Source organism: Triticum urartu, chromosome 1A, assembly GCF_056163025.1.
Source record: "Triticum urartu cultivar PI428250 chromosome 1A, HENAU_Tu73, whole genome shotgun sequence".
NCBI lineage: Eukaryota > Viridiplantae > Streptophyta > Magnoliopsida > Poales > Poaceae > Triticum > Triticum urartu.
In genome coordinates this window covers 46,522,882-46,550,438 of record NC_141873.1, presented here as the reverse complement: position 1 = coordinate 46,550,438, position 27,557 = coordinate 46,522,882, and the positions used below count along the sequence as shown (strand labels likewise).

General features: G+C 46.4%; 2 protein-coding genes and 1 pseudogene across 11 annotated transcripts; 2 read left to right on the top strand and 1 right to left on the bottom strand.

The window, feature by feature from the left end:
- The first annotated feature begins 3,103 nt into the window (after window positions 1–3,103).
- On the top strand, window positions 3,104–9,049 carry LOC125545474 (uncharacterized; annotated as a pseudogene). The gene is made up of 3 exons (XR_015618138.1): window positions 3,104–6,641; window positions 7,358–7,453; window positions 7,541–9,049. The product of XR_015618138.1 is annotated as an uncharacterized LOC125545474 (transcript).
- A 1,531-nt stretch (window positions 9,050–10,580) lies between these two features.
- LOC125545422 (uncharacterized) lies at window positions 10,581–16,260 on the top strand. Of its 9 annotated transcripts, XM_048709397.2 has the most exons (7): window positions 10,581–13,085; window positions 13,317–13,528; window positions 13,704–13,840; window positions 13,923–14,290; window positions 14,428–14,482; window positions 14,856–15,051; window positions 15,751–16,259. In XM_048709397.2, the coding sequence occupies exons 1-2, from the start codon at window positions 10,796–10,798 to the stop codon at window positions 13,454–13,456; spliced, it is 2,430 nt and encodes an 809-aa protein (XP_048565354.2). In that variant the 5' UTR covers window positions 10,581–10,795; the 3' UTR covers window positions 13,457–13,528; window positions 13,704–13,840; window positions 13,923–14,290; window positions 14,428–14,482; window positions 14,856–15,051; window positions 15,751–16,259. The 9 variants fall into 9 exon arrangements, with proteins under 9 accessions (XP_048565354.2, XP_048565361.2, XP_048565318.2 ...); XM_048709404.2 differs by having other exon boundaries at window positions 13,317–13,840; XM_048709361.2 differs by having other exon boundaries at window positions 10,581–13,840; window positions 13,923–14,051; window positions 14,171–14,290; window positions 15,751–16,253.
- A 7,722-nt stretch (window positions 16,261–23,982) lies between these two features.
- On the bottom strand, window positions 23,983–27,540 carry LOC125545411 (glutamyl-tRNA reductase 2). The gene is made up of 3 exons (XM_048709340.2): window positions 27,082–27,540; window positions 25,542–25,783; window positions 23,983–25,428 (listed from the first exon to the last, which is right to left on the bottom strand). The coding sequence occupies exons 1-3, from the start codon at window positions 27,290–27,292 to the stop codon at window positions 24,295–24,297; spliced, it is 1,587 nt and encodes a 528-aa protein (XP_048565297.2). The 5' UTR covers window positions 27,293–27,540; the 3' UTR covers window positions 23,983–24,294.
- Between the last annotated feature and the right edge of the window lie 17 nt (window positions 27,541–27,557).

Genomic DNA, 27,557 nt, shown 5'->3' with positions numbered 1-27,557 from the left:
TACATTCCTTGCATCACGTGCAAACTCAGCCCAGTACTCTCTCTCGATTTTCTCCACTGCGACCCATCAGCGGGTGCTCTCAACTTCCTGTCTTTCTTACGTCCTCACTATGCCATGGCATCAACTTGGCATGCTCTTCGTTTCTGAACGGTCGTTTGAACCATGGTATTATAGGAGCATACCACATCACCTTCGCAGGAACCCTCTTCCTGCGGGGCTCGCCGTCAACATCACCAGGGTCATCCCGTCTGATCTTATACCGTGATGCACCGCATACCGGGCATGCGTTCAAATCCTCGTACGCACCGCGGTAGAGGATGCAGTCATTAGGGCATGCATGTATCTTCTGCAGCTCCAATCCTAGAGGGCATACGACCTTCTTTGTTGCGTATGTACTGTTGGGCAATTCGTTATCCTTTGGAAGCTTCTTTTCAATATTTTCAGTAGCTTCTCAAATCCTTTGTCAGGCACAACATTCTCTGCCTTCCACTGCAGCAATTCCAGTACGGTACCGAGCTTTATGTTGCCATCTTCGCAATTGGGGTACAATCCTTTTTTGTGATCCTCTAACATGCGATCGAACTTCAGCTTCTCCTTTTGACTTTTGCATTGCGTCCTTGCATCGACAATGACCCGGCGGAGATCATCATCATCAGGCACATCGTCTGGTTCCTCTTGATCTTCAGCAGCTTCCCCCGTTGCAGCATCATCGAGCACATCGTCTGGTTCCTCTTGATCTTCAGCAGCTCCCCCCGTTGCAGCATCACCGTATTCAGGGGGCACATAGTTGTCATCGTCCTATTCTTCTTCGTGGTCTTCCATCATAACCCCTATTTCTCCATGCTTCGTCCAAACATTATAGTGTGGCATCAAACCGTTATAAAGTAGGTGGGTGTCAAGGATATTCCGGTTAGAGTAAGACTTCGTATTCCCACATATAAGGCATGGACAACACATAAAACCATTCTGCTTGTTTGCCTCAGCCACTTCGAGAAAATTATGCATGCCCTTAATGTACTCGGAGGTGTGTCTGTCACCATACATCCATTGCCGGTTCATCTGTGTGCATTAGATATAATTATGTGTGTCAAAAGTAAAAAAATCAGACAAATATCTATCTAAAGTAGGAAAATCAGACAAGTATCTATCTAAAGTAAAAGAAATCAGAAAGAAGATAAGAACAAGAGGCTCACCACGGTGGTGCCGGCGACAAGATCGGCGCGGGCGATCGACGGCGGTGAAAACGGGGACGGGGCGTGATGGACCGCTAAATCTAGAAAAATCTCGGGAAAAATGGAGCTCCGAGGTCGAGCTTTGAGAGGAGAAATCTTAACTAGTGTGGCTTGACCATTTCATCAAACACCTCATGTGCATAGGAGGTGAGCTAGAGCACCCAAATGCCCTCCCCTCGCCGGCCAGAAAAAACAGAGCAATATGGAGTGCTCTGCCGCGGCGACGGGTATATATAGGCAACTTATTTGTCCCGGTTCATGACAGGAACCGGGACTAAAGCCCCCCTTCTGTACCGGTTCTAGGCACGAACCGGTACCAATGGCTGTGGGCCAGGAGCCCGGCCCATTGGTCCCGATTCGTGCCTAGAACCGAAACAAATGGATCCAGACGAACTGGGACCAATGCCCACGAGGCCCTGGCCGACCCCCTGGGCTCATGAACCTGGACTAATGCCCCCCATGGGTCCCAGTTCGTGAAGAACCGGGACTAATGGGCTGGCCAGGCCCGAACCAAAGCCTTGTTTTTTACTAGTGCTAACTAGTATTTTTTTTAGAAGCCTAGTAGTTAAGACTTGACTAGTAAGTTTTTAAAAAGAAAATTTTGGTTGGGCTTCTAAAATAAGCTATATAGGGGGCAGCTTATTCTGGAAGTTCGAAAAGGCCAGCAAAAGAACTAGCCCTCATGATCTCTCCAAGCTTGAAGTACTGAACTTTGAACATGGTAAATGTTTAGATCTGGCGCACCGGCCGAAATTTCGGTCGATTCTTGCCTCGTCACGCACAACACACATGCACATATAGCAACCTCTCCCCCGATGTGGGACCGTGCATCTTATCCATCCCTCCCTGCATCGTTCCCACGCAGTCCGCGCGTGCCCGCGAGCCGTGCCCCGCCGCCTCGCCGGCCGGTCGCCGGAGGGCGCCGCCACCGTCGGGTCTCCACCCCATCCACCGTTTTTCCAACTACTCAGAGTGCCGACAGGGAGAATCAACGGGACGAGCTACTACCTCGACTAGCAGCCACGGTGGCGGAGCACACAGATGCTACAAAGGCTGGGGAGGGAGCTGCAATCGCGTACTGTTTTTGCTGGAACAAGTAATGGCAGCGAGCTGCGGGATTCACCCCAACGAGCTGCTGGGGTCACCACGACAAGTTGGATTGGAGTGGGCGGGGTGATGCTACAACCATGGCTCATGTTTGCTGGAACCGGCGCAGTGTTTTGCTGGAAGTAGCACCCAAAAATGCTTCCATCAGAGTCACTTTTGCTGGACCAACAGATTTTGCTACATTCGGCATCATTTTTTGCTACAGCCGACATCGTTTTTTGCTGGAACTAGTCAAGTGTCTAGCTTCCACCTAGGGAGAAAATGCTTCAGCCGTTTGTGGAAAAGCTTCATCCAACTAGAGGAAAAGTTTCAACAATGGCATGAGGAAAAATCTTCCACCACGGAGAAAAGCTTCAATGGTGAAAAAAAGCTTCAAACGACAATGAAAAAGCTTCAACCGCCAGGAGAAAAAGTTTCAACCGATAATGACAAAAAAGCTTCAACTGAGAGAGCCAGGCGAATGACCGGTGACGACGAGGATGGCGACCGGCGACCAGGGTGATGAGGACGGCGACCGGGGGCGGGGACGGCAAACGGGCGACGACAAGAACGGAGATCGGCAAGCGGGGCGAGGACGCGACGATGACCGGGCAGCAACAAGGACGGTGACCGGCGACCGGGGCGAGGGCCGCGAGCTGGCGACGAGTGTTGGCAATAAGCCATGCACATGGTGATGGGACCGGCCTGAAGATGAGTAGGTCGAGTCCATAGCACATGCGTGTCCCGGCGTGAGCCCGTGCTTGTGTTCGCGGCGTGGAGGTGCTGCATGCGCAGGGGCCGTTGCGATCTATTGGTCGAGTCACGGTCGGCTGGTGATGGCCGAGTCGTCCGTGTGGAGCAGCAGGGTGGACCGAGTAGTTGGGCGCTGCATGTGAATTGTGTCGCAGCTTGTGCGGTCGTAGACTGTTGAGTGTGCATGTAGATAGAAGTAGTTAGTGCTACTTGGTTATCTAGTCATGCATGGATAAATTAGTTAGCCACACAAGCTGTGAAGCAGCCGGTCATCATGGATAGACGTGCATGTTGTGATTAGCTTAGTGCGTGAAGTTAGTGGCCGGTGTGGTGTCCGGGTCGTGTGTGCGCGTCCGGGTATAAAGCCCTCTCCCCATGTACTGATCAAGATGTTTTGGTTTGTTGCCGAGCCGAATGTAAACCATGTAGTCATTGTAAAAAAAAAGATTGGAGCATTTGAGCGCTCGTGACGGTGTTCGTCGCCGATCAAAAAATCTTGTGTCAACTGTTTTTTTTCTTTCATCTCCGTTTGATTGAGAGGATAGATTAGAAGGTTGAGGTTCCAACAACGAGGGCGGAGACCGGCGGCCTTGAAGCGTCCATGGCGCCGCGGGAATGAAGGGCGTCATTTTGTCGTTCGTGCGTGAGGAAAGGGGCGAATTGTTCGGCCGGTGAACATAACTGTACTACTGTAATCAACAAGCGAACATAATTACCACGTGTGAATTGTCACGACTCACCTCCGCCGCCGCCCGCCTGAGCTGATTCCCTCATCCGCCGCCGCCTCTCCTCCTCCACCTCGCTGCCCTCGAGCCGCTGTGCTCCTGGCGACGCCGGCCATAGCTGATGCCAACCCTCCACTCCACCACGCCCATATCCCGCATCCGCATCCGCCTCCGCCGCAGCCGCCTCTTCTCCTCCTCCGCCACCACCCCGCCGCCCGCACGCTCCTGGTCTCCCCACACCGCCTTCGCCGTGGCCACATAGCGCGCCCTCGCCGGGAAGCTCAGCGGGGAGGACGCACGCCACCTGTTCGATGAATTGCTGCAGCAGGCCACCCCGGTCCCCGAGCGCTCCCTGAACGGATTCCTCACTGCCCTCGCCCGTGCGCGGGACTCCGCCACTTTCAGAAATGGCCCTGCCCTCGCCATCGCCCTCTTCAACCGTCTGTGCCGAGAAGAAGCCGGCTCGCGGGTGGCGTGGCCCACGGCCTGCACCTACACCATCCTCATGGACTGCTGCTGCCGGGCGCGTCGCCCGGATCTAGGGCCTGCTTTCCTTGGGCGCCTCCTCAGGACGGACCTGAAGACAAACCAGATCGTCGCCAACACCCTCCTCAAGTGCCTCTGCTACGCCAAACGGACGGATGAGGCTGTCAATGTATTGCTTCACAAGATGTCCGAGCTCGGCTGCGTGCCTGATGCCATCTCATACAACACAGTTCTTAAGAGCTTATGTGAAGATAGCAGAAGCCAGGAAGCACTCGACCTGCTCTGGACGGTGGCAAAAGAAGGAGGTGTCGGCTCTCTCGATGTGGTATCCCATAGCACTGTCATCCATGGCTTCTTTAAGGAAGGCGAAACAGGCAAGGCATGCAATCTATTCCATGAAATGACACATCAAGGGATTGTGCCCAATGTGATGACATATAACTTGCTTATTGCTGCGTTGTGCAAGGCCAGAGCAATGGACAAGGCAGAGCTGATCCTTCGGCAGATGGTTGATAACGGTGTTCGACCCGATACAGTTACTTGCAGCTCGCTCATGTCTTCCCTTTGCAAGCATGGAAGAAGCAAAGAAGCTGCAGAAATTTTTGACTCCATGACTGCCAAGGGCCTCAAACCTGATATCGTCGCATACTCTATTCTGCTTCATGGATATGCCACTGAAGGATGCCTTGCTGATATGATTGATCTCTTCAATTCAATGAAAAACAACGGTATTGAAGCCACTTGTCAAGTTTTCAACATATTAATTGGTGCATATGCTAAATGTGGAATGATGGATGAGGCTATGCTCATATTTACTGAAATGCGGCGACAAGGAGTGAGTCCGGATGTATTCACCTATACAACTGTAATAGTCTCACTTTGTCGAACGAGTAGACTGGCCGATGCTATTGACAAATTCGATGAGATGATTGCCATTGGAGTACAGCCAAACAGACCTGTTTAGCGGTCCCTAATTCAGGTTTGTTGTATAAATGGTGATGCGGTTAAAACTAAGGAGCTGGTTTCTGAAATGATGAACAAAGGTATTCCTCGTCCTGACATTGCGTTCTTCACTTCAATAATAAATAGTCTATGCAAAGAAGGAAGGGTTATGGATGCACAAAATATCTTTGACTTGCTTGTTGCCATAGATGAGAGGCCTAATGTCATTACATTTAATTCACTAATTGACTGATATTGCTTAGTTGGCGAGATGGATAAAGTATTCAGAGTACTTGATGCCATGAAATCAGTTGGTGCTGAGCCTGATATTGTTACATACAATACGCTTGTTAATGGCTATTGTAGAAATGGAAGGATTGACGATGACTTGGCTTTGTTCAGGGAAATGCCATGTAAGGGAATAAAACCTGACACTGTTGCATATTGCATCATACTAGATGGGTTGTTTCATGCCGGGAGAATTGTCGTTGCAAGGAAAATGTTCCATGAGATGATCGAAAGTGGAACAACAGTGGGCATTCCCATATACAATATAACACTTAAAGGCCTTTCTAGAAATAACTGTGCACACGAAGCGATAGCCATGTTCCAGAAATTAGGTGCAATGAATGTGAAGTTTGATATTGTCACACTCAATACCATGATTAATGCATTGTACAAGGTTGGAAGAAAAGAAGAAGCTAAGGATTTGTTTGCTGCAATATCAGCCAGCGGGTTGGTGCCTAATGCTTCCACTTACAGCATAATGATAATAAATTATTTGAAGGAAGGATCAGTGGAAGATGCTAACAATATTTTTTCATCAATGGAGAAGAGTGGCATAGCTCCCAGTTCTCGTCTTATAAATTATATCATCAGAATATATTTGGAAAAAGGTGAGATCGCCAAGGCTGGAGATTATTTGTCCAAGGTTGATGGGAAGAACATCTTACTTGAAGCTTCAACTACGTCGCTGATGTTGTCTCTCTTTTCAAGAAACGGGAAATATCAGGAGAATATCAAATTGCTTCCTGCAAAGTATCAGTTTTTTTATGGATTTGGTTGACTAGCTGGCTATCTCAGTACAGTCGAACTATTTTCTTGTCATAAGGCCTTCCTGCCAGTATAAGATATCCAAAGTGCCTGCTTGTAAAAAGTAGACACCTCGTATTTCATTGAGTACATTTTGTGGGGTGTCAAGATCACAAGATTGTGAAATATCTATGAGTATTTAATCTTCGACGGGTGAGGAAAGGTAGACCAAGTAGTCTAACACAAATGGTTGCGATCTGTTTTATATGTCAAAGCAAATGGGTCCTGGAAGAATCGACGATTGAGGTTGCTGATGCTATGTTTGGGAGGAGAACTGCCATCAGCCTCGCATTGGTTCACCTTGCTTTACACCTCTCCACTTCAGGTATACACAGATGCACAACAAGGTCTACCTCGAGTAATGAGTGCCTCCACCATACCCTTCCGTTTTGGTCTTCCGCTTTTTCAAATATCAACTTATTTTTACCTCACGGAATCCCAAAAATAGTAGAAAGTGAAACTCTTCTCATGTTCTTGCTCACTATTTGAGGAACAGTGTGCTTGAATGGAAACTGACTTTTTAAGGAATTGGGGTGGATTAGGAGACATTGTTTAATTAATTGCAATTGAAACTCTGAGATTGGATGAAGAAGTGGAAATATGGACTCTTAACTATCTGCTGGTGGTTGTTCCTTAGCTCAGTGAAAACGTCTTCACTATGTATGTTACTGCAACTATAGTTACATTACAAAACTTGTTTCAATCACATAGTTACCTAAGCTTCAGCCGAGTTACTCTTCATATGCAGCCTGTACAAGTTTGGATTTAGCCATTTTGTGGCATAATTTGATATCTACTTCAACCCTTCATTCAATATGTCCATGGTTATGTTGTAACTGCATTTAGGCAATAGTAGTTACACAATATTTGCATAGGAATAGTTGCACTAGAAACAGGTGTCCATTGTTGCTAACTGATATAATGGTTTATTTGGTACAGTTTTAGAAGTAGTCGTGGTCAACAAATGCTTTTCCAGTGTAAACGTTTGTATACATTTACATTTACAGATTTATTCTGACATCATTTGTGATCATGGCCTAGTGTAATGAAGCTCTGGACATGGAAATATCCATCCGTAGAAACAGCCATGAATAGCAATATAGCATCATTTGGATACCGAGGAAGGTTATCCGGCAGGTTTGTAATATCATCCCTGTCTTGATAACTTTCTTCTTGCTGTTATAAGCATGTAGAATTGTTTAGCCTGACCATGCTTCTTAATAGGAACACTTTTTGGCATGTCCAGCTTAGGGCCTGAACTTTTGTGTTCGCTTTTTTTTAAATGGGCAGCATCATTCATTCATTTAGCTAATTGTTCAGTACACACAATGGTCCTGATAATTTCAGGAGCCTCATTATACCAACAGGACCCAACATCATGTACTGCTGATTTTGCCAGAACATGTACTGCCACATTAGAGACTCGATTTACATGAATAAACTGATAAGAAGCTTGAGGCCCTACTTTTGATATCAAACACAACTGCACCTATATGAGATCTATCAGCCATATTGCTCTTTACTTTGGTAACCACGGTCAAACAATCAGATGTGTTGGCCCAGTGGGAACCAGGGTACCACGGCCCGTCTGCCTGTGGCCCGGGAGGCAGACCATGGTCAAATCTGTTCTACAAGCTGTCTCAGCCTACACCATGAGCCGGTCAAATCTGTTCTACAAGCTGTCAACGGATCAAGAGCCAGTCAAATCTGTTCTACAAGCTGTCCCAGCCTACACCATGAGCTGCTTCCAATTCCCAACAAATCTATGTAAGAAGTTGACCTCTGTTTCATCAAATTTCTGGTCGGTGCAGCAAACAGAGCACGGAAGGTGCATTAGCTTGGCTGGCAGAAGATGTGCCACGCAAAAGGAGATGGAGAATTGTGTTTCAGGGATTCTCAGGTCCTCAATCAAGCAATGCTAGCAGCAAAACAGGGTTGGCGCGTCCTAACTGAACCCAGTTCGCTGTGTGTCAGAGTTCTGAAGGCTAGATATTTCAAGGATAAAGATTTCTTCGATGTAGGATGTCCCAGGAGGGCCTCTTTCACTTGGCGCAGTATCATCTTTGGCAGAGAGCGACTGAAGAGAGGGATAATATGTCAAATCAGGGACAGCTCAACTATAGGCATCTGGCACAACAACTGGATACCCAGAGCCAGAGTTCGGCATCCTCTGTGAAGGAGAACTGAAACGAATGTTGGGACAGTTGAGGAATTCCTTGTACCAACAAATGGGACGAGTAGCTCCAACAACTGTTCCATGCAAGCGACGTCGAGGGCATCGAACAAATAGCAGCTGGAGGTGTTGGAACCGAGGAGTCCCTGGCATGGACTTCACCAAAAATGATCTTCTCAATCAGGTCCTCTTAACACCTAGGAATGCAGCAAAAGAAATCCGTAACGAGGGAGTTCCTTCTCCTGCAGTGCACATAAAGGTTGGATACCTCTTTGGGCTTCAGATATTCCGAATAAAACCAAAATGCATGCCTGGCTCGTCTCTTTCACTTGTGATTATGCACTAGAGCAATCTGCAAGGATGCATTACATCGTATACTGATCCCTCTGTGACATAAGGTTTCGTCCAGATTCCGTTACTATTTTTTTACGGGGGCCATTTCTGTTACTACTGTGGTTCGTTACAAGTTTGGGTAACACATAAATCACAGCGACGTGTTACTGAATCCTGATGTACCATTGTCCTCTTTTTAGGTAAAATATTATTGGCTGATGGGTGTTGATGACTGGCGAGCTTCTTTCTGATTTTGGCTAGGAACAAGTCCGGAGTTGCCATTGCCGCACTCTGATGGCATTAGGTTTCAGGTGCAAATTCCAGACTGCAGACTCAGTGTCATCTGCAGTTGTTTGCTCCGTCCTCGTCTCCTCAAGGGTTCAACATTTTCACTAAAGCTGATGCACTAGAGATTTGTTAGATCTTTTTTACTGGCGCTGGATCGCCGATGCAGTAGAGAGATATGCTAGGGTGATGCATTGTTGTTGCCGTGTTCATTCTTTGCTTGTCGCCACAATAGCTGTAAAAAGAGATATTGTCGATGAAAATCACAAACTACCACTACTACTGCATTATCTAGAATGAAATTCCTGTACTTGAAAAAGACTTCAGAACAGCAGAGAGTACGTTTTGCTTGTGAGCACGCGTTCCTGTCTGCCAGTTTCGCTTCTTTGGAGAATCAACGCTGGAAGCCGGCAAGACAAAACAGCAGGGAGAAGATACGCACAGGAACAAGCTGAACAAGTTTTAGAAAGAAACCTCTCTGATTTGAGACAAGAGACTTTGCTTGTCTGGTTTGTAGTACTCCCTCCGTTCCATTAATGCAGTGCATATAGATTTATTTTTTTCACAGGTCAAACTTTGAAGCTATTGGCACCCTTGAAATATGTTTTAGAAAATTAGTCTCAACCTTTAAAAGCTTATTAAACACTGTAAAATTGATTTTGGCTTCCTAGCTCTGGTGACCTTTTTATCTCTAGAATATTTTAAATTCATGGGTATCAAAAGAAATCCACAAAGTTGTCAATGTGTTATTTGGGGATACGCTATCATAGTGCCAATTTTCATAAAAAATGCCAAACATACAAATTCATGCCAATTGCGTCTGTTATGTGGGGATACACTATCATAGACGTCTGGAAACTAGACACGGAGCTACAAAACCATGATAGGATTAACACTTCTGCTTAAGTACATGAGGCGGAAACCTTTTCTTCTAGATTCAAACTTTATCTTCCAGTTTCATTTTAGTTTTCAGGGAAAGGAAGCATAGAAGTTGTGTGACAGGAAGAATCACACTCATTCTAAAAAGAAGAGGTAGGAGTAACAAAAATATCATACTCATCAGGTTGGATTGCTCCACTGCATATACGAATACAAAAAAGGAAGGCCATTCTCGAAAGTCCCCTTCTACTCTCGAGCTCATTTGAGCCTGGGATGAACATTAAATCCAAAAAAACGAAACAAAATTAAAAAAAAATCTGATTTTTTTTGGTGCAAACCTTGACAAATATTTTGAGTGCCTGCGAATTTTCATCATGCACTGAAATCCCTGGAAGTCACAGCAAAAAATATCAAAATCAGTACTCCAAAATTCTTTCGTAAATAGAATTTTCACAAAGGTTATCTCCTGATAAAATTTTGGAAACAAACAAAACATTTGTCAAAGTTTGGCACAGAAAAATTTCAGAGTTTTTGGAATTTATTTATTTATTATTTTATTTTATTTTACTGTTTATAAGGGAGCATTTGAGATCGGGACTGGAAGATACTCCTCGTCCGGCCATTCTCACTTTCTCAGTGCAGAACCATCCGCCTCCACCTCCACCTAAGCCATCGCCATCCCCATCCGCCGCCGCCGCCGCTCATCGTCCTCCACCTAGCCAGTGTCCGGCCTCCGCCACTCCTCCTCCTCCTCCACCTAGCCATTCTCCGACCTCTGCCTCCGCCACTCCTCCTCCCCCACCTCGCCGATGCCCCTCCTCCGTCGCTTCTCCACCATGCCGATGCTCCACCTCCTCCGCCGCAGCTCCTCCTCCACCTCCACCTCGCCGCCCTTGCGTTCCTGGTCTCCCCACGCCGCCTTTGCCGCCGCCACGGAGTGTGTCCGTGCCGGGGCGCTCAGCCCTGAAGACGCGCACCACCTGTTCGACGAATTGCTACGGCAGGCCACCCCGGTCCCCGAGCGCTCCCTCAACGGCTTCCTTGCCGCCCTCGCCCGTGCGCCCGCCTCGGCCGCCTGCATTAGAGATGGCCCCGCCCTTGCCGTCGCTCTCTTCAACCGCGTGTGCCGAGAAGAAGCCGGCCTGCAGGTGGCAGCGCCCACAGTTTGCACCTACAACATCCTCATGGGCTGCTGCTGCCGCGCGCATCGCCCGGACCTAGGGCTTGCCTTCTTTGGTCGTCTCCTCAGGACAGGCCTGAAGACAGAACAGATCACTGCCAACACCTTCCTCAAGTGCCTCTGCTACACCAAACGGACGGAAGAGGCTGTGAACGTGCTGCTTCATGGGATGTCCGAGCTCGGCTGTGTGCCGGATGCAATCTCATACTCCATTGTTCTGAAGAGCTTATGCGAGAATAGCATGAGTCAGCGGGCACTCGACCTGCTCCACAGCGGGCACTCGACCTGCTCTTTCAGTGTGGTGGCATATAGCACAGTCATCCATGGCTTTTTTAAAGAAGGCAAAACAGGCAAGGCATGCAATCTATTCCATGAAATGATACATCAAGGGGTTGATCCTGATGTGGTGACGTACAACTCGATCATTAATGCATTGTGCAAGGCCAGAGCAATGGACAAGGCAGAGCTAGTCCTTCGGCAGATGGTCGATAAAGGTGTTCAGCCCAATACAGTGACTTATAATTGCATGAATCATGGATATTCCACGTCAGGGCGGTTGAAAGAGGCTGTTAAAATGTTGACAGAAATGACAAGCCGTGGTCTTATACCAGATATTGTTACTTACAATTCGTTGATGACTTCCCTTTGCAAGCATCGAAGAAGCAAAGAAGCGGCAGAAATATTTTATTCCATGACTGCCAAGGGCCACAAACCGAATGCTGCCTCGTACCGTATTTTGCTTAATGGGTATGCCACTGAGGGATGCTTTGCTGATATGATTGATCTCTTCAACTCAATGGAAAGCAATGGTTTTGTAGCCGACTGCCATGTTTTCACCATATTAATTGATGCATATGCTAAACGTGGAATGATGGATGAAGCTATGCTCATATTTACTGAAATGCGGGAAAAAGGAGTGAGTCCCGATGTATTCACCTATTACACTGTAATAGCCGCACTTTGCAGATTGGGTAGGCTGGCCGATGCTATGGACAGGTTCAATGAGATGACTGATATGGGTGTTCAGCCGAACACAGTTGTTTATCACTCCCTAATTCAGGGTTTTTGTATGCTTGGTGATTTGGTTAAAGCTAAGGAGTTGGTGTCTGAAATGATGAACAAAGGTATTCCTCGTCCTGACATTGCGTTCTTCAGTTCAATAATAAACAGTCTATGCAAAGAAGGAAGAGTTATGGATGCACAAGATATCTTTGAATTGGTTATAAGCATAGATGAGAGACCTGACGTCATTACATTTAACTCACTGATTGATGGATATGGCTTAATTGGCCAGATGGATAAAGCATTTGGAGTGCTTGATGCCATGGTATCAGCTGGCATTGAGCCTAATGTTGTTACGTATAGTTCACTTCTTGATGGCTATTGTAGAAATGGAAGGATCGATGATGCTTTGATTCTATTCAGAGAAATGCCGCGCAAGAGAATTAAACCTAACACTGTTACATATGGCATCATACTGCATGGGTTGTTCCGTGCTGGGAGAACTGTTGCTGCAAGGAAAATGTTCGATGAGATGATCGAAGGGGGTATACCAGTGAGCATTTCCATATACAATATAATACTTGGAGGTCTTTGTAGAAATAATTGTGCAGACGAAGCAATCACACTATTTCAGAAATTAGGAGCAATGAATGTCAAGTTCGATATTATAACACTCAATACCATGATTAATGCAATGTTCAAGGTTCGGAGAAGAGAAGAAGCTAATGATTTGTTTGCTGCAATATCAGCCAGTGGGTTGGTGCCTAATGCTTCTACTTACGGCATAATGATAGAAAATATTCTAAAAGAAGGATCAGTGGAAGAAGTTGACAATATGTTTTCATCAATGGAGAAGAGTGGTTGTGCTCCCAGCTCTCGTCTTATAAATTGTATCATCAGAATGTTGTTGGAAAAAGGTGAGATTGCCAGGGCCGGGAATTATTTATCTAAAGTTGATGGGAAGATCATCTCACTTGAAGCTTCAACTACTTCTTTGTTGTTGTCTCTCTTTTCAAGGGAAGGGAAATATCGGGAAAACATTGAAGTGCTTCCTGCAAAGTATCAATTTTTCATTGGATTTGGTTGATTAGTTGATGCATTATCTATGTGGCTAACTCAGCATTGTTGAACCTTTTGCTTTCCACAAGGCCCTCCTGCCAGTAAAAGACATCCAGATTGCCTGCTTGCAGAAAGTAGATCTGTCACTATTTCATTGAGTTCATTCTGCGGTGTGTCAAAACCACAAGAATTTGAAATGACTATGGAACTTTTGATCTTTGATGGGTGAGGAAAGTTAGACCAAGTAGTCATGAATGGTTGCAATTTTGGGGCTAATGGCTTCTGATTGCGATTAGGGAAGGTAACCACAATGAATACTAATGCAATCTTTTGTAGTAGCTTCCTGAGATTTTGCAATCTCTCTAAAACAGTCATTTTCCTTTATATGCATGCAATTTTAGCCATGTCATTCTCAACGATCTGCTCTGTATGCAAGTGGATTTACTTTTACTTTGAGATATTTTCTCTATTGTCAGGGCGAATGGGTCCTGGAAGAACGATGTTTGAGCGGGCTGATGCTATGCTCAAGTATTGGATATACAAGTTCATGCCACTCTACGCTGCCAGTTACACTGGTGGAGTCTGTTGCATACACATAGGAGAAATATTTTCAGTATGATTTCTTTCTGTTTCACTCCATTGAAAATTCAACCACTTTCCTTCCCAAATAAAAAACTACTTTCTTCATGATGTAGGTAAGGTACGGCAAAGAATTCACTGCTGTGACCTTTAGCTTCAGTGCGCGTGACACCAACTCCGCCTTGAGTGACAGAGGAGAGAGAATTGATGGATCTGATTGATGAGACCGTCCTGCTCTCATACGCGTATGTTGTGCATTCCTCTCCATTTCTGCTGTCCTCAATTCTCTGTCGCTACTGCTCTTCCATAGTAAATTGTTCCAAGAATCCAAGCTGCGACCTTTACCTGTCAATTGGTCATCCAGTGCTCAATGTTTTGTTGCTGATTAAATCACACTGAGGGGGACGAGGCACTGCTGCCAGCCTCGCATCGATTCGCTGTGTTTACGCCTCTCCGCTTCCGGAGCTCACATATATACAATGAGGTGTGTGCCAACACCATACCCATTAGTCTCCCTCTTTTCTTCCTCAGACCCCAGCTTCTTTTTACCTAGTGTAATCTGAAAAATAGTAGAAGGTCGCTCTGCCCTTCTCACACTCTTGCTTAATCATGGATGGACAGCGCCGCTGAGACGTAAACTGTGTTTTCAAGGAATTGAGGTGGATTGAAGGCGCAGGTGAATTTACTAGAACTGCAAATATGGAACTCTAGAAGTAGCTGTAGGTGGTTGTCCCGATAACTTGAAAGGCTTCATTCTGTATGTTGCTGAAACTTTGGTTACATAAAAAATTGGTTCGGTAGCATATCTAGCTAAGCATTCAGCCAAATTACTTTTTGTATACAGCTGGCGTAACTTACATGTTTCTCTATACGGTGTTATTTAGCGTTTTTGTCTGTAGTGTTCAGCTGTTAGCTGCATTAAAACAGCAGTAGTTCTGCATACGCAGAAACAGGAACGCAGACATGTTTCTGTTGTTGCTAACTTGTAGTGCTAAGCAATTAATTGTAGCAATGCTTTGTTTGTGCTGATGGTATATGGCTTCTTTCAGAACTGTTCCCAAAAGATGGATGTGGAAGGACTCACTGCAAGTAGAACTCGCCACACGAAAAGGAAATCTCACAGAAAGTTCTCTTTTGTGCCTTGCAAGATCTAATGGCCAGAAATACTTTCAACACCTGAATCTGACCCACTGCTTTGAATAGAAGAATACTGTTGAATTCTGCAAATTCAATGAAGTTTGTCAGGTTAGAATCAGTTTAAGCACCAACTGTGTGTGTTACACAAAAGAAATTTGTCTGAACAAGCACTTGTATTCACTTATGATGTCATGCCGACCATCTTTGCGCTTTAGTTATACATACAGTATAAAATTTGATTTCTTGTGTTCAAGCAATGATGCACTCACAGAAGCGTCTCATGGATAACGGAGGGGTAATCTGTCGACAGCAAGGTTTCTCTGGCCTCGTTGCTCAGATGTCTCCTCCGATTCAATTCTGAGCAAGTAATACGTGCAGAACTTCCTTTTCCAAAGGATAAATCCTGCTTCCTTTGCTATCTTCGACAAATTGATAGCGCAGTCCAGGTTCTACCAGTGCCAAACCTTGTACTCTTGCATCCAATCAGCCAATAGGAAATGTGTCTCATTGATTTAACTCTTAAGCATTCCTCTGATGTATCATCTGTTGATGAGCTTACTTTGGAACGGGAAGAAATGCGATCTCTGAACCAGCATGGTGTGACTCTACAGTTCATCTTTTTTTTCTTTACCTGTGATTATGCTTGAAAGATTTGCATGGACATATTGTACTTCCTAAACAGTTCATGTTTCTTTACTTGCCATGCACACTCGATTATGCAAGGCCTATAGTCTTATATTGCATATGGATTTTTGTGTCACATACATAGATGCTAAGCATATTTCTTTCCGTTTTCTATACAAGCAGGAATAACATGAGCTGCAGATGTATTGAGGCTGTAAAAGTGCGCCATACTATATACGTCAATGGACTCGCCAAAACCATCACGCGGCTGCAACTGATTGACCAACTGAACTGCAGCCTCCCCGAGTTTCATCCTGTGATATGTTCTGGAGAGAACTTCATCCGGTGATTATGAAGAAGAATCAGCATAAGTTAAGAACATCTGATCGAAATAGCCCCCCATAGCTTCCTCGATGACTTTACAGATGCGATCTGCATACATATATAGTACCTTTTTCCCAAAGGGTTGTGATGAATGCTAGGATTTTACGTAGAAGGAGCAATGAATTGTTGTATTCTGTACATACGCGACTATGCACGTTCAATTTTCAGCAGGTAAATTTGTAGGATTCTCTATACATAAAAGGAGAATGACACAAAGGAGTAGTGCCGGCGGCAGAAGTCATGAAGAAAATCCTGAGAGAAGTTCCATTATGAAAGTCATGCAAAACTCTCTCTTTGCAAGTAAATCCTGAAAGTATCTGCAGATACATATGCATAAGTGAGTACCCGGTGAGGAAACTCGCCCAATTAATTAATAATGAAGAAAATATTTGTTTTTTTATCCGATGAAGAAAATATTTGTTGCCACTTCAAGTGTACTAGGATACACCAAATGGTGTTGCAGCGCAGATACCTTAGTTCTCAAGAGTCCACCTTCTAGACTCCTGCTGCGCACCGATTTGGACTCGTCATTAACGGCTACTCCTTCGTAAAGAAATATAAGAGCGTTTAGGGAGTACCAGGAGCGTGACGGATTGATCTAATCTAATTGTATGTTCCAGCAGCCCAGCTGGTGTTTACACTGGGGCGTTGAGGTAGATGACACGCGTGGGCCCTCTGTTTAGCCTGTGTGCCCATAGAAGGTACCGATCCCCATGCTGCCTGAACAGTCTCCATGAAGCCGTCAACTTTAGGCCAAAATGCTTCAAAGCGGAAGCGCCGGTCCACCCTCCAATCGGCATTAAGCTCAAGGAGCAACGGGCAATGGTCAGATATGGCCGATCCCACGGCTCCTAGAAAGCGGGAGGGGTGGAGATCATCCCAGTCGTTCGTCGATAACACATGGTCAAGTTTCTCCAGAGTGGCAAGCTATCGTTCGTTGGACCAGGTGTATCTTCTGCCGTTAAGGTACACCTCCTTCAATTCGAGTCTATTCAGCATGGACCGATAGCGAGACATGATCCTCCTATTGATCGCCTGGTTGTTCTTGTCTTGGTCGCCCGACAGAGAACAAGACGTAAGATAAAATGCAAAGTCGCCACCATGAAATAAAACCTTGCCAAATTCCAACAACCACCAAAACTGTTAGGAAGCCATGTATATATTGAGGGTCTGTCTATGTCACATCTAGATGTGAGATAATATCTCACATCTAAACTGACATCATCATATAATATGTCCCCATCCGTTGACAAACAATAAGCCTGGTTGCTCCCGATCACCCCCGCAGAAGGATGCTTGTTTGTTTGCGTCGGCCAGTTTGTTTGTCGTGTGGGCAGCCCATCTCTTCCAGCCAGCTACCCCCGCCACCTGACCTTGTTTTTGTTGGGCTTTTTTGTTTGTTTGTTTTTCTACACGAAAAAGGCCACATGTGCACGCAGACCTGGGTCTTGTTAGTAGATTTTTTTTTTTGCAAGAAAGGAGCTTAGGTGGCTCAGGAAAAAGTGCAAAAACCCAGACAGGTTTTATGAATGAACAGAAATGAACAATGACTGATTAGTCAAACTCTGAAGATGAAAGACTAGCAGTAAAAAATGTGACGACGATCTGAAATTACTGAATATAATGAGTCAAACTCTCTGAACATGATGCAAGCTCTATGAACAATTACTGAAGATAATGAGTCAAACTCTATGAACATGCTGCATACTCTCTGAACATTGGCTCATAACTCAAACTCTCTGAACATGATGCATGCTCTCTGAACAAAAATAGAAAACTGAAAACATGATGCATGCTCTCTGAACAAAAATAGAAAACTGAAAACATGATGCATGCTCTCTGAACAAAAATAGAAAACTGAAAACATGATGCATGCTCTCTCAACATATGCACTGAACAAAAATGAAAAACAACTTGCACGACATGCCTTTTTTGCTGTGAGTTCATTGTGCATCCTCACCTCTTGTACCCCCTATGCAACAACAAATCCTATCGAATCACAGCACTGAAAATACAAAATTCTCGCCAGCCCAAAACATAGGGCAGCACAGGCACGGGGTCGCTGCCCTCACAAAAAATCCAGGGCCGCAGTGGCTCAAAATAACGTACATACCTACTTGTGCACACCCAGAGCACGAAAATTCGAGCTGTGCGGCAGTAATTTTGAGCATGTCGCACCAACAAAAATCAGGCAGGAGAAGAGGGGAAAAGTGAGCTACTCACTGCCTCTTGCCGAGAATCAGCTGCGGAGAACTCCGGGACGGTGCCGATACCGATGATCCCGTCAGCCGCGCAGAGCTCGCAGGCAGGGCCGAACGACGGTGCCTTATCGGCGACACAGAGGTCGTCGGCGGTGTGGATGCCGCAGGCCTCGACAGCCGCGCAGCGCTCGCCGGCGATTTCGGTCGCCATGGGCTTCGAGCTTGTCGCCCCCGTCTCTTCCTCCTCCTCTGCTCCACCGATTCAAACAGTGCGCAGATAATTATTGGAGAGCCGTTGTTATTTTGGAGATTTTGTAGAAAGCCCCCTACAGAAAGTTTAAAACGGGCAGTTCAGTGCAGAACCCTGTGTTGAGTACCCCTACAAAAAGGAAAGGCATTTTGAGGGTCTGCCTTGTAAAAATTTGTGAACTCAAAACTGTGATCTGAAAAAAATAGGTCACTGAAAACACTAGGACAGCTACGAAAAATAAACAAAAAAAAAACAAAAATGAAAAAAAAATAAAAACATAGTTTTGTATTCATTGATGAGTAGCAACTCGGGGCTCTCGAGTTATTGGTTGGCGTCGACTTGCAAGTCTATCTTAAAAAAAGATACCAAAAAATGGTTCTGACTATATACAAAAAACTAGTTGCAAAAAGTCAAGGGGGATGACTTGCAAAAAGTGACATGGAAAAGAAAAACTACAGGCCCACACTGGTCGAATTGCAACACAAATTGGCCACAAAATTGCGAGTCAAAAGTGCACTTGCAACTAGGGTAGTTATAGCTTCACAAAAAAAACACCTGAAGTTGCGAGACGAGGGTTGACTTGCAAAGTGACATGAAACGAAGAACTATTGGTGCATAATTGCGAGTCGGCGGTGGACTTGCAAATTGGGGCAATCACACACCTACACAAAACACCAAAAAGTTTCGAGACGAGGGGTTGAATGGCAAGTGATATGAAAATAAAACTATGGGGCGATTAGAAACTGGGAAAAAGAACCACAGTTACAAGTCAAAAAGAGAACTATATCCCGAGTTGCGAGTTGATGGTGGACTTGCAACTGGGGTGAATACAAACTACGAGTACCCCCACTCCTCCGAGTTGCGGGTCGATGGTAGACTTGCAATTGGGGGTGGTTACAAAAAAGAACACAGAAACCCCCACCCCCACCTAGTTGTGAGTCGAGGGTCGATTTGCAAGTGGCATGAGACAAAAAGAACAAAAACAACCATCGAGTTGCGAGTCTATGGTGGACTTGCAACTCGGGGCGGGTACCGAGTTGCGAGTCAAGGTGGACATGCAACTGGGGCGACTACAAAACTACTTCCCCAAGTTGCGACTCGATGGTAGACTTGCAACTGGCCGAAGGAAAAAAAAAACGCTAGTTGCGAGCCGAGGGTTGATTTGCAAGTGGTATGAGGCAAAAGAACAAAAAGAGCCCTCGAGTTGTGAGTGGATGGTGTACTTGCAACTAGGTCGGGTACCGAGTTGCGAGTGGATGGTGTACTTGCAACTAGGGCGGGTACCGAGTTGCGAGTCGATTGTGGACTTGCAAGTAGGGCGATTACAAACTAGGCAAAAGAAAACACAGATACAAGTCAAAAAAGAAATACGTCCTGAGTTGCGAGTCGATAGTAGACTTGCAACTGGGGCGAATGCAAACTACGCCCCTCCCCCCCTCCCGAGTTGCGAGTTGATGGTAGACTTGCAACTGGGGGTGGTTACAAAAAGAACACGGAAAGTCACCCACCCCCCTAGTTGCGAGTAGAGGGTCGATTTGCAAGTGGCATGAGACAAAAAAACAAAAAAATACGACCTTGAGTTGCGAGTCGATGGTGGACTTGCAACTAGGGGTGGTTACCAAACTGCAAGTCAACGATGGACTTGCAAACTGCGGCAATTACAAAACTGCGTCCCCAAGTTGCGACTCGATGGTAGAGTTGCAACTGGCCGACGGACATAATCGCTAGTTGTGAGCCAAGGGTCGATTTGCATGTGGCATGAGACAAAAGAAAAAACCTCGAGTTGCAAGTCGATGGGGGACCTGCAACTAGTGCGGGTACCGAGTTGCGAGTCGATGGTGTACGTGCAACTAGGGCAGGTACCGAGTTGCGAGTCGATGGTCGACTGGCAACTAGGGCGGGTACCTAGTTGCGAGTCGATGGTGGACTTGCAAGTAGGGCGATTACAAACTAGGCAAAAGAACCGCATTCACAAGTCAAAAAAGAACTACATCTCGAGTTGCGAGTCGATGGTGGACTTGCAGCTGGGGCGAATGCAAACTACGCCCCCTTCCCCCGAGTTGCGAGTCGATTGTAGACTTGCAACTAGGGGTGGTTACAAAAAGAACACGGAAACTCCCACTCCCCCTCTAGTTGTGAGTCGAGGATCGATTTGCAAGTGGCATGAGACAAAAGAACAAAAAACAGCCCTCAAGTTGCGAGTCGATGGTGGACTTGCAACTCGCAGCGAGTACTGAGTTGCGAGTCAACGGTGGACTTGCAACTGGGGCAATTACAAAACTACATCCCCAAGTTGTGACTCGATGGTAGACTTGCAACTTGCGGACTGAGAAAACCGCTAGTTGTGAGCCAAGGGTCGATTTGCAAGTGACATGGGACAAAAAGATCAAAAAAGCCCTCGAGTTGCGAGTCGATGGTGTACTTGAAACTAGGGCGGGTACCGAGTTGCGAGAGGATGATGGACTTGCAACTAGGGCGGGTACCGAGTTGCGAATCGATGGTGAACTTGCAACTAGGGCGGGTACCGACTTGTGAGTCGATGGTGGACTTGCAAGTAGGGCGATTGCAAACTAGGGAAAAGAACCACATTTACAAGTCAAAAAAGAAACTATGTCCCGAGTTGCGACTCGATGGTGGACTTACAACTGGGGCGAATGCAAACTACGCCCCCCCCCCCACCCCCGAGTTGCAAGTCGATGGTAGACTTGCAACTAGGGCGTGGTTACAAAAAGAACACGGAAACCCCCACCCACCTAGTTGTGAGTCGACGGTCGATTTGCAAGTGGCATGAGACAAAAAACAAAACAAAAAACGCCCTCGAGTTGCGAGTCAATGGTGGACTTGCAACTAGGGGCGGTTATCAAGTTGCAAGTCAACCGTGGACCTGCAAACTGGGGCGATTACAAAACTACGTCCACAAGTTGCGACTCGATAGTAGACTTGGAACTCGCCGACGGAAAAAATTGCTAGTTGCAAGCCAAGGGTCAATTTGCAAGTGTCATGAGACAAAGAACAAAAAAAAAATCTCGAGTTGCGAGTCGATGGTGGACTTACAACTAGGGCGGGTATCCGAGTTGCGAGTCGATGGTGGATTTTTCATTGACATCCAGAGCACATGAAAAAGAGCAAAAAAATGTGGCAGCAGACATTACCGCAAAGCTTTCATTGAGATCCCGAAATAAAGCTCCTGCCGTTGTTCATCCCACAATGAACGAAGCAAACTGGGCACAACATCCTGGTTTCGGAGCTGAAAAAGCAAAAAAAAAAAAGGTGAGTTCCTAAAGAATACCAATTACACCAAAGATAAATGATGGAAACAGACATGGGCATGCAACAAAAACATATCATGACTCACATCATTCATGAAAAGCTACAGAAAAAAATACTGATCCTGTACAGTTTCTGCATCCATGAAAAACTATAAAATAAGCATGATAGAACATATCATGTACAGTTTCTGCATCCATTTTAAAATGACTCATCATCTGGTAGTTAAAAAAAAAATCAAATCCACAACAAACAGTATCAAAGATGAACATCAGTATATGGTTCAAAAAAATCCCTACTAGTACAGTTCTGATAACTCATCTGGAGCACAAACACATCATTACAAGTGCTCCCCACCCCTATGATGGATCCCCATTTTTTGAGAACTGATGTTCATATACTATACATGAAAAAAGAAAACATGTATAAAGGTTATATACGACCTTGGAAAGTACAAGCATATACCCTGACAGATAAACATCCACATGTGAGAAAAGTCCTACTTGATCTGTTAGGAAAAATGGAACACAATCTATCACGACAGAACACACACACAAAAAACAGTTAACCATCAAATGACTAGTTCACCCCTACTTAAAAAAATACGACGAGAAAAGCAAACAATTACCAATTGAATGTGTCACCAGTCTCACAAAATTTACTTACTAGCTATGGGCGCGGAGCCAGGCAAAAACAAAAGACAAATCTACAAACAACAGTATCAAGAAGAACAACAGTATATGGTCGGAAAAAATATCCTACTAGTACAGTTCTGGGAACTCATCTGGAACACAACGCACCCTTGCGAAGTGCTCCCCACACCTAATCCTCTTAAGAAAAATGGTTAACCCTCAATTCGTACAACCAACAAAACAACTTGAACCTCAATTCGTACAATCAAAACCTAATCAGCTACTGCAAACACAGAGAACCTACTTCTACTTCTACTGAATATAGCAAAAAATGACAAGAAAATGAAAAACCAGATAAACTACCACCTACCAATCCACTGAACACACACAAAACTACCACTGATAGTTCAAATCCACTGATAAAACCCTCCTCCCTCACATCTACGTGGATCCAAGACCACTGATAAAAATCTCCCTTCCCTCCCGGGGGGGGGGGGGGGGGGGGGGGGAGGCCAGAAGGATCCCCATTAACAAGCAGATGAAAATCTGGATGGGATCGGAGACAAACCCTAGAACATGCGGTACATACAACACAAGCAGAGGGGAATGGTACTAAAAATCGAAAAGAAACTACAAGAATCAAGAAGAGAAACTTAATTCACCGGGTCTCTACCCCCTCTTCCCTTCTCCCTCTCCAAAATCACCGTCGCGTGCGAGAAGCTCTTTTTTTTGAGGGAAAGCAAAGCTTTATAGATCAACGACGGACGGGCATATCGCCCGACACGCAAGCAGCCACTTTGGGCGGTACAATGTTATCCCACTCGACACACGTGTTCGGTGGGCAATTACATCCAATCTGTGCTAACTCATGAGCCACAGAATTCATGGTACGTCTACATGCGCTAACGCTCCATTTCGAAAACCACATCTTGAGCTGGTACTTTGTATCTTCAATGATTGCTGCATAAGGCGAAGAATCAACACGATGGGCATCCATTGCCTCGGCCAGCAGCTTGGAATCCGTCTCGAAGTTGGCCCGGACAATCCCCATCTCAGCCGCTGTGGTCACCGCCGCCGCCAGAGCATTGACTTCCGCGCCGAAGGCATCAAAAACCTGCTCTTGACGTCCTGCTCGGGCAATGAGGACAGAACCGGAGCTATCACGAGCCACCACGCCCCATCCACTGAAGGAGTTACCCGGAGAGAAAGCACCGTCCAGATTAATCTTTGTGGTATCATCCACCGGCGGTTGCGAGAGGGAAAACTCGATGGGCGCTCTCTGCAGAAGAATGCAAGGCGAGGACAGGCAAAACAGAGGCCCAAGCCCAAAAATCTGAGAGAGAAAAACAAACACGACCCGGCCCCAACTAACAACGACGTGGAACGGGCCACGCGCGAGACAAACGAGTCGCGAGCCTGCGTTTGCGCGAATCTTACAGAGGCTAGATCCAACGGCTCAGACATTAGATGTGAGATGGCTATTTCACATCTAGATGTGAAATAGCAAATCTGATATATTGATCCAACAAAAGGATAATCGGCCAACTGATCATGGAGCAACTTTGGCCTCATAGGGAGACAACATCTGAACGCTCCCGATAACACTCAAGAAAGGAGTCAGACCGAGCACCTTCAGAGTTCGGAAAATGTTATTAATGCTCAACATTTCAAATGCAGGAGCTAACGCAAAACGAATGCATCCTGTTTATTTCGTCCAATAGAGTAAGTATTATAGTACAGCTTGAAAATTGGGCTCTAACCACAGCAGCCACAGTAACTAATGTACACAGGCAGGCAGTTTCGGAGCAAACATGCTTCGCCGCTCCTCTCCCTCTACAACACATTTGGAGGCTGCCATGGCTAATTCACGGCACAAGAAGAACTCAGCAGCAAGTGGAGGATAAAAAAAAATACTGTACTGGGATTAGAATATAGCGACATTCTATCTGGGGGTGGGGTGGTATAAGTAGATAGATATACAGACGGACAGTCCTCAGCTTTGGGTCTTCTCTACCTTGGCCTTGATCTTCTGCTCGAGGACCGCCTTCTCCGTGTCGAGGTTGAACATCCTGTTGAGGGCGTGCATGTTCTCGAGCGTCTCCTCCAGGGTGCGGCTGTCGCTGCCGTCGCACCTCAGGTGCTGCAACGGGCCGTGGAGGAGCTTGTTCACGATGCCCGTGCTCAGCTCCTCGATGGACCTCCTCATCTTCTTGTTCAGGTTGTCCTCCCCGATCTTCTGCATGCACTTCTCGAGCTCCGACGCCCTGATCCTGTCGGCGTACGACCGCAGCTTCTTGATGGTCGGGACCGTCTCCAGCGAGTCCCTCCAGGCCTCGAACCGCTTCAGTTCTTGGGTGATGATTGCCTGGGCCTCCATTGCTTTCCTCACACGGTCCTCCTTGTTGGCTTCCACCACCTCTTTCAAGTCGTCGACGTTGTATACCCGTGCATGCCCCACTTCGGATAGACAGGCGCCGACGTTCCTTGGGACGGATATGTCGACGAAAAGCCGAACACCGCCCATGGCAAGAGAAATAGGAGGAAGCGCCTCCGCATGCTCCTTCGTGAATAGTAAGGACTCAGATGCCGTGCTTGTGAACACGACATCGGCGTCAGCAGCGGCTTCATACATCTCCGTAAGAGGCCTGTACACAATCTCGATATCTTTCATCTCCTCGCGGATGGCATCCACCCTCTCCACCGACCGGTTCACCACAACAACCTTCTTGCATCCTTTGGCGATCAGATGTTTGACCACTAATTTCCCCATCTTGCCAGCACCGATCAAAAGCATCCTGGCTGACAAGCACTCGGACTTTGGAAGCTTCATCATCGCCAATTCAACCGCAGCCGAGCTGACAGACACAGCGCCAGCTGATATGTTGGTCTCGCAGCGGACACGCTTTCCGGCCGTGATTGCATCCTTGAACATCCTATCAATGTTCTTTCCGAGGCCTCCGCTGTTTTGCCCGTTTCTAACAACTTGTTTAACTTGAGCAAGGATCTGTCCTTCTCCAAGAACCAAAGAGTCGAGCCCAGCGGATACCTCAAACAGATGGCGCGTGGCATCACTGTCACGCAACATAAAGAGATGCTCCCTTAGCTCGGAAGCAGGGATTCCACTTTTCTGCAACAAAGAACAGCATGATGAGCATTAGAGCTTCATTGAATATACTGCGCTCTTGAGCAACCAAAAAGAGCTAAGCAGGGCAAACAAGCATTTGATCAAATAACTCTCACCTTTGACATCCAGTCTACTACTTCTCTAATACCGCGGTTCCACGATAAAGCCACCACATATATTTCCATTCTGTTGCAGGTACTAAGAACAGCAGCCTCTTCGATATGATTCAGACTGGTGAGTTCTGCAATAGCCCGGGGCCATAGTTCCTCTGCAACAGCAAGCTTTTCACGCATGTCCACTGGTGCTGTGTGCACACTGAGGCCTATCACAGCGATGCTACTCTTTTCCTTCATGTACCCTGATAGTGAAAATAAAAGACATTGTCACATACTGCAAATAGACATTCTTTTTTTAAATGAAAGAACGGATGACTGCAAATCACCATAACATTTTTTTAGCAAGGATGCCAGAGCTCTGCCCATTCATTAAAGTAGGAAAAGAAGTTTGTTACACAGCTTGCCACAGCAAGCAAGCACAAAGAAGGGAAAGACGAAAGAAGTTTGTTAGCACAAAGCACCATAACAAATTTCCCTTTTCAAGCACAGATGCAAGAGCTCTGCTCATTCATCAAACGAGGAGAGGAAGTTCGTTAGCACAAATCGCCGCATGGAAGTTTATGCCACAGCAAGCAAAAATAAGCAGAAAAGTGAAATCACTTGAGTAGGAAGAAAAAGTAGTGCTTAAACATCCTCCTCCTAAGCCAAAACAAACGAGCAACTTTCTACGGGCGATCGGACTAGTGTACAAGCAAAGCCAAGCAACACGGGGCAAAGTCCTCATGAGCAAGGGTCGCCACGCCGACTAGATGGAGCTGATCTTGATTAAAGATGCGTCGGTGGTTCCGCTCCTTTAACAGCTACTTTCACCACATAATGATTTCTTGATATGTTGTAATTATATAAGGGGTATATTGTGTGCTTACACTGGTGGAGTCGCACACATATGCATTCTGAATCAAGTAACTGCATATCTCGAATCTTGAAGTTTTAGCGGGCAGGAGACTCAGGTTACAGAACAAAACAACAAAGAGAAGCTGAACCCACTTTTTTCCTGTAATTGGTCAATATCTGATACCTGAAGCATGCAACAGCCACTGTCCATTCTTAACTTGTTATGTTGTGTGATCTTATTAGTAATTGGCAATTTTAGTCAGGTAGGCAGGCTCCTTTATTTAGGCTGCAACAAACACTAATTTAACACATTTTTTGTTAAGCTCCTATACCAACCATACTGTGGTGCTAATGGTCTGCCAATCAATCTGTGAAGTGCGTGCCTCCTAGATGAGTTACCACTAGAACTCGCGAACCTTTCGACACTCGGTGCAGAAAAAGAAAACTAATCGAGGTTTTCCTCGAGATATCACACAATCTCTAGGTCCAATTGTCTTTGGTTCTGTAAACCTGAACAGACAGGCTGTGAACACAAGTAATTACTAGTAATGATAGATCAAGAATACTGCATGTGCTCACAAATATCAAAGCAAAACTGGGGGAGAACAATGCAGTTCCCCTAATGCGCGCACCACCAAACTAAAACTAAACCTGCACAATCTTACATCGTATCCGTCAAATTGGAGGAGGGGGAAGGGGGACTCACGGTCTGCGGAGATCTTGAACTGCTCGAGCGCGGTGATGCTGGCCGCCTTGGACGCCGCCTGGGCATCCCCGCCGGCGTCGCAGCGCACGACGACGCCGGACCGCCTCCGGCCGCCGGCGGCGACGGCCCAGGGGCACGCGGCGTGCGCCTTGGCGCTGGCGGCAGCGGCGGCGGCGAATGCGGCCGTGGCTGACGTCGCTCCCGCCATCATCAATCAGACCACCAAGAAAATGCAGCGGCGGCCTTCCTCCCTTCCCAGCCCGGCCCACGAACCGTAGGCAGATTGATGATACAGATAGACAGATAAAACCGGAGAGCGCGCGGAGAGGTCCTTACACGGCCGCTCCTCTCACCCTCCCCCTCTCTCCGCCACCGGCCGGTGCGCGCGTTCTCGGAGGGAGGATGAGCCGCCGCGAGCGTCTGCGAGGAAGAAGGCGAATTTTGTAATGCGCGCGCGTGTTGGGTTGGGTGTGGGG

Coding starts and splice junctions, on each gene's coding strand:
- LOC125545422 (XM_048709348.2), top strand. CDS start 10,796: ATGCCCCTCCTCCGTCGCTTCTCCACCATGCCGATGCTCCACCTCCTC.
- LOC125545411 (XM_048709340.2), bottom strand. CDS start 27,292: ATGATGGCGGGAGCGACGTCAGCCACGGCCGCATTCGCCGCCGCCGCT. Junction 25,784..27,081: donor GTTCAAGATCTCCGCAGACC/GTGAGTCCCCCT, acceptor TTTCACTATCAG/GGTACATGAAGGAAAAGAGT. Junction 25,429..25,541: donor TAGTAGACTGGATGTCAAAG/GTGAGAGTTATT, acceptor TCTTTGTTGCAG/AAAAGTGGAATCCCTGCTTC.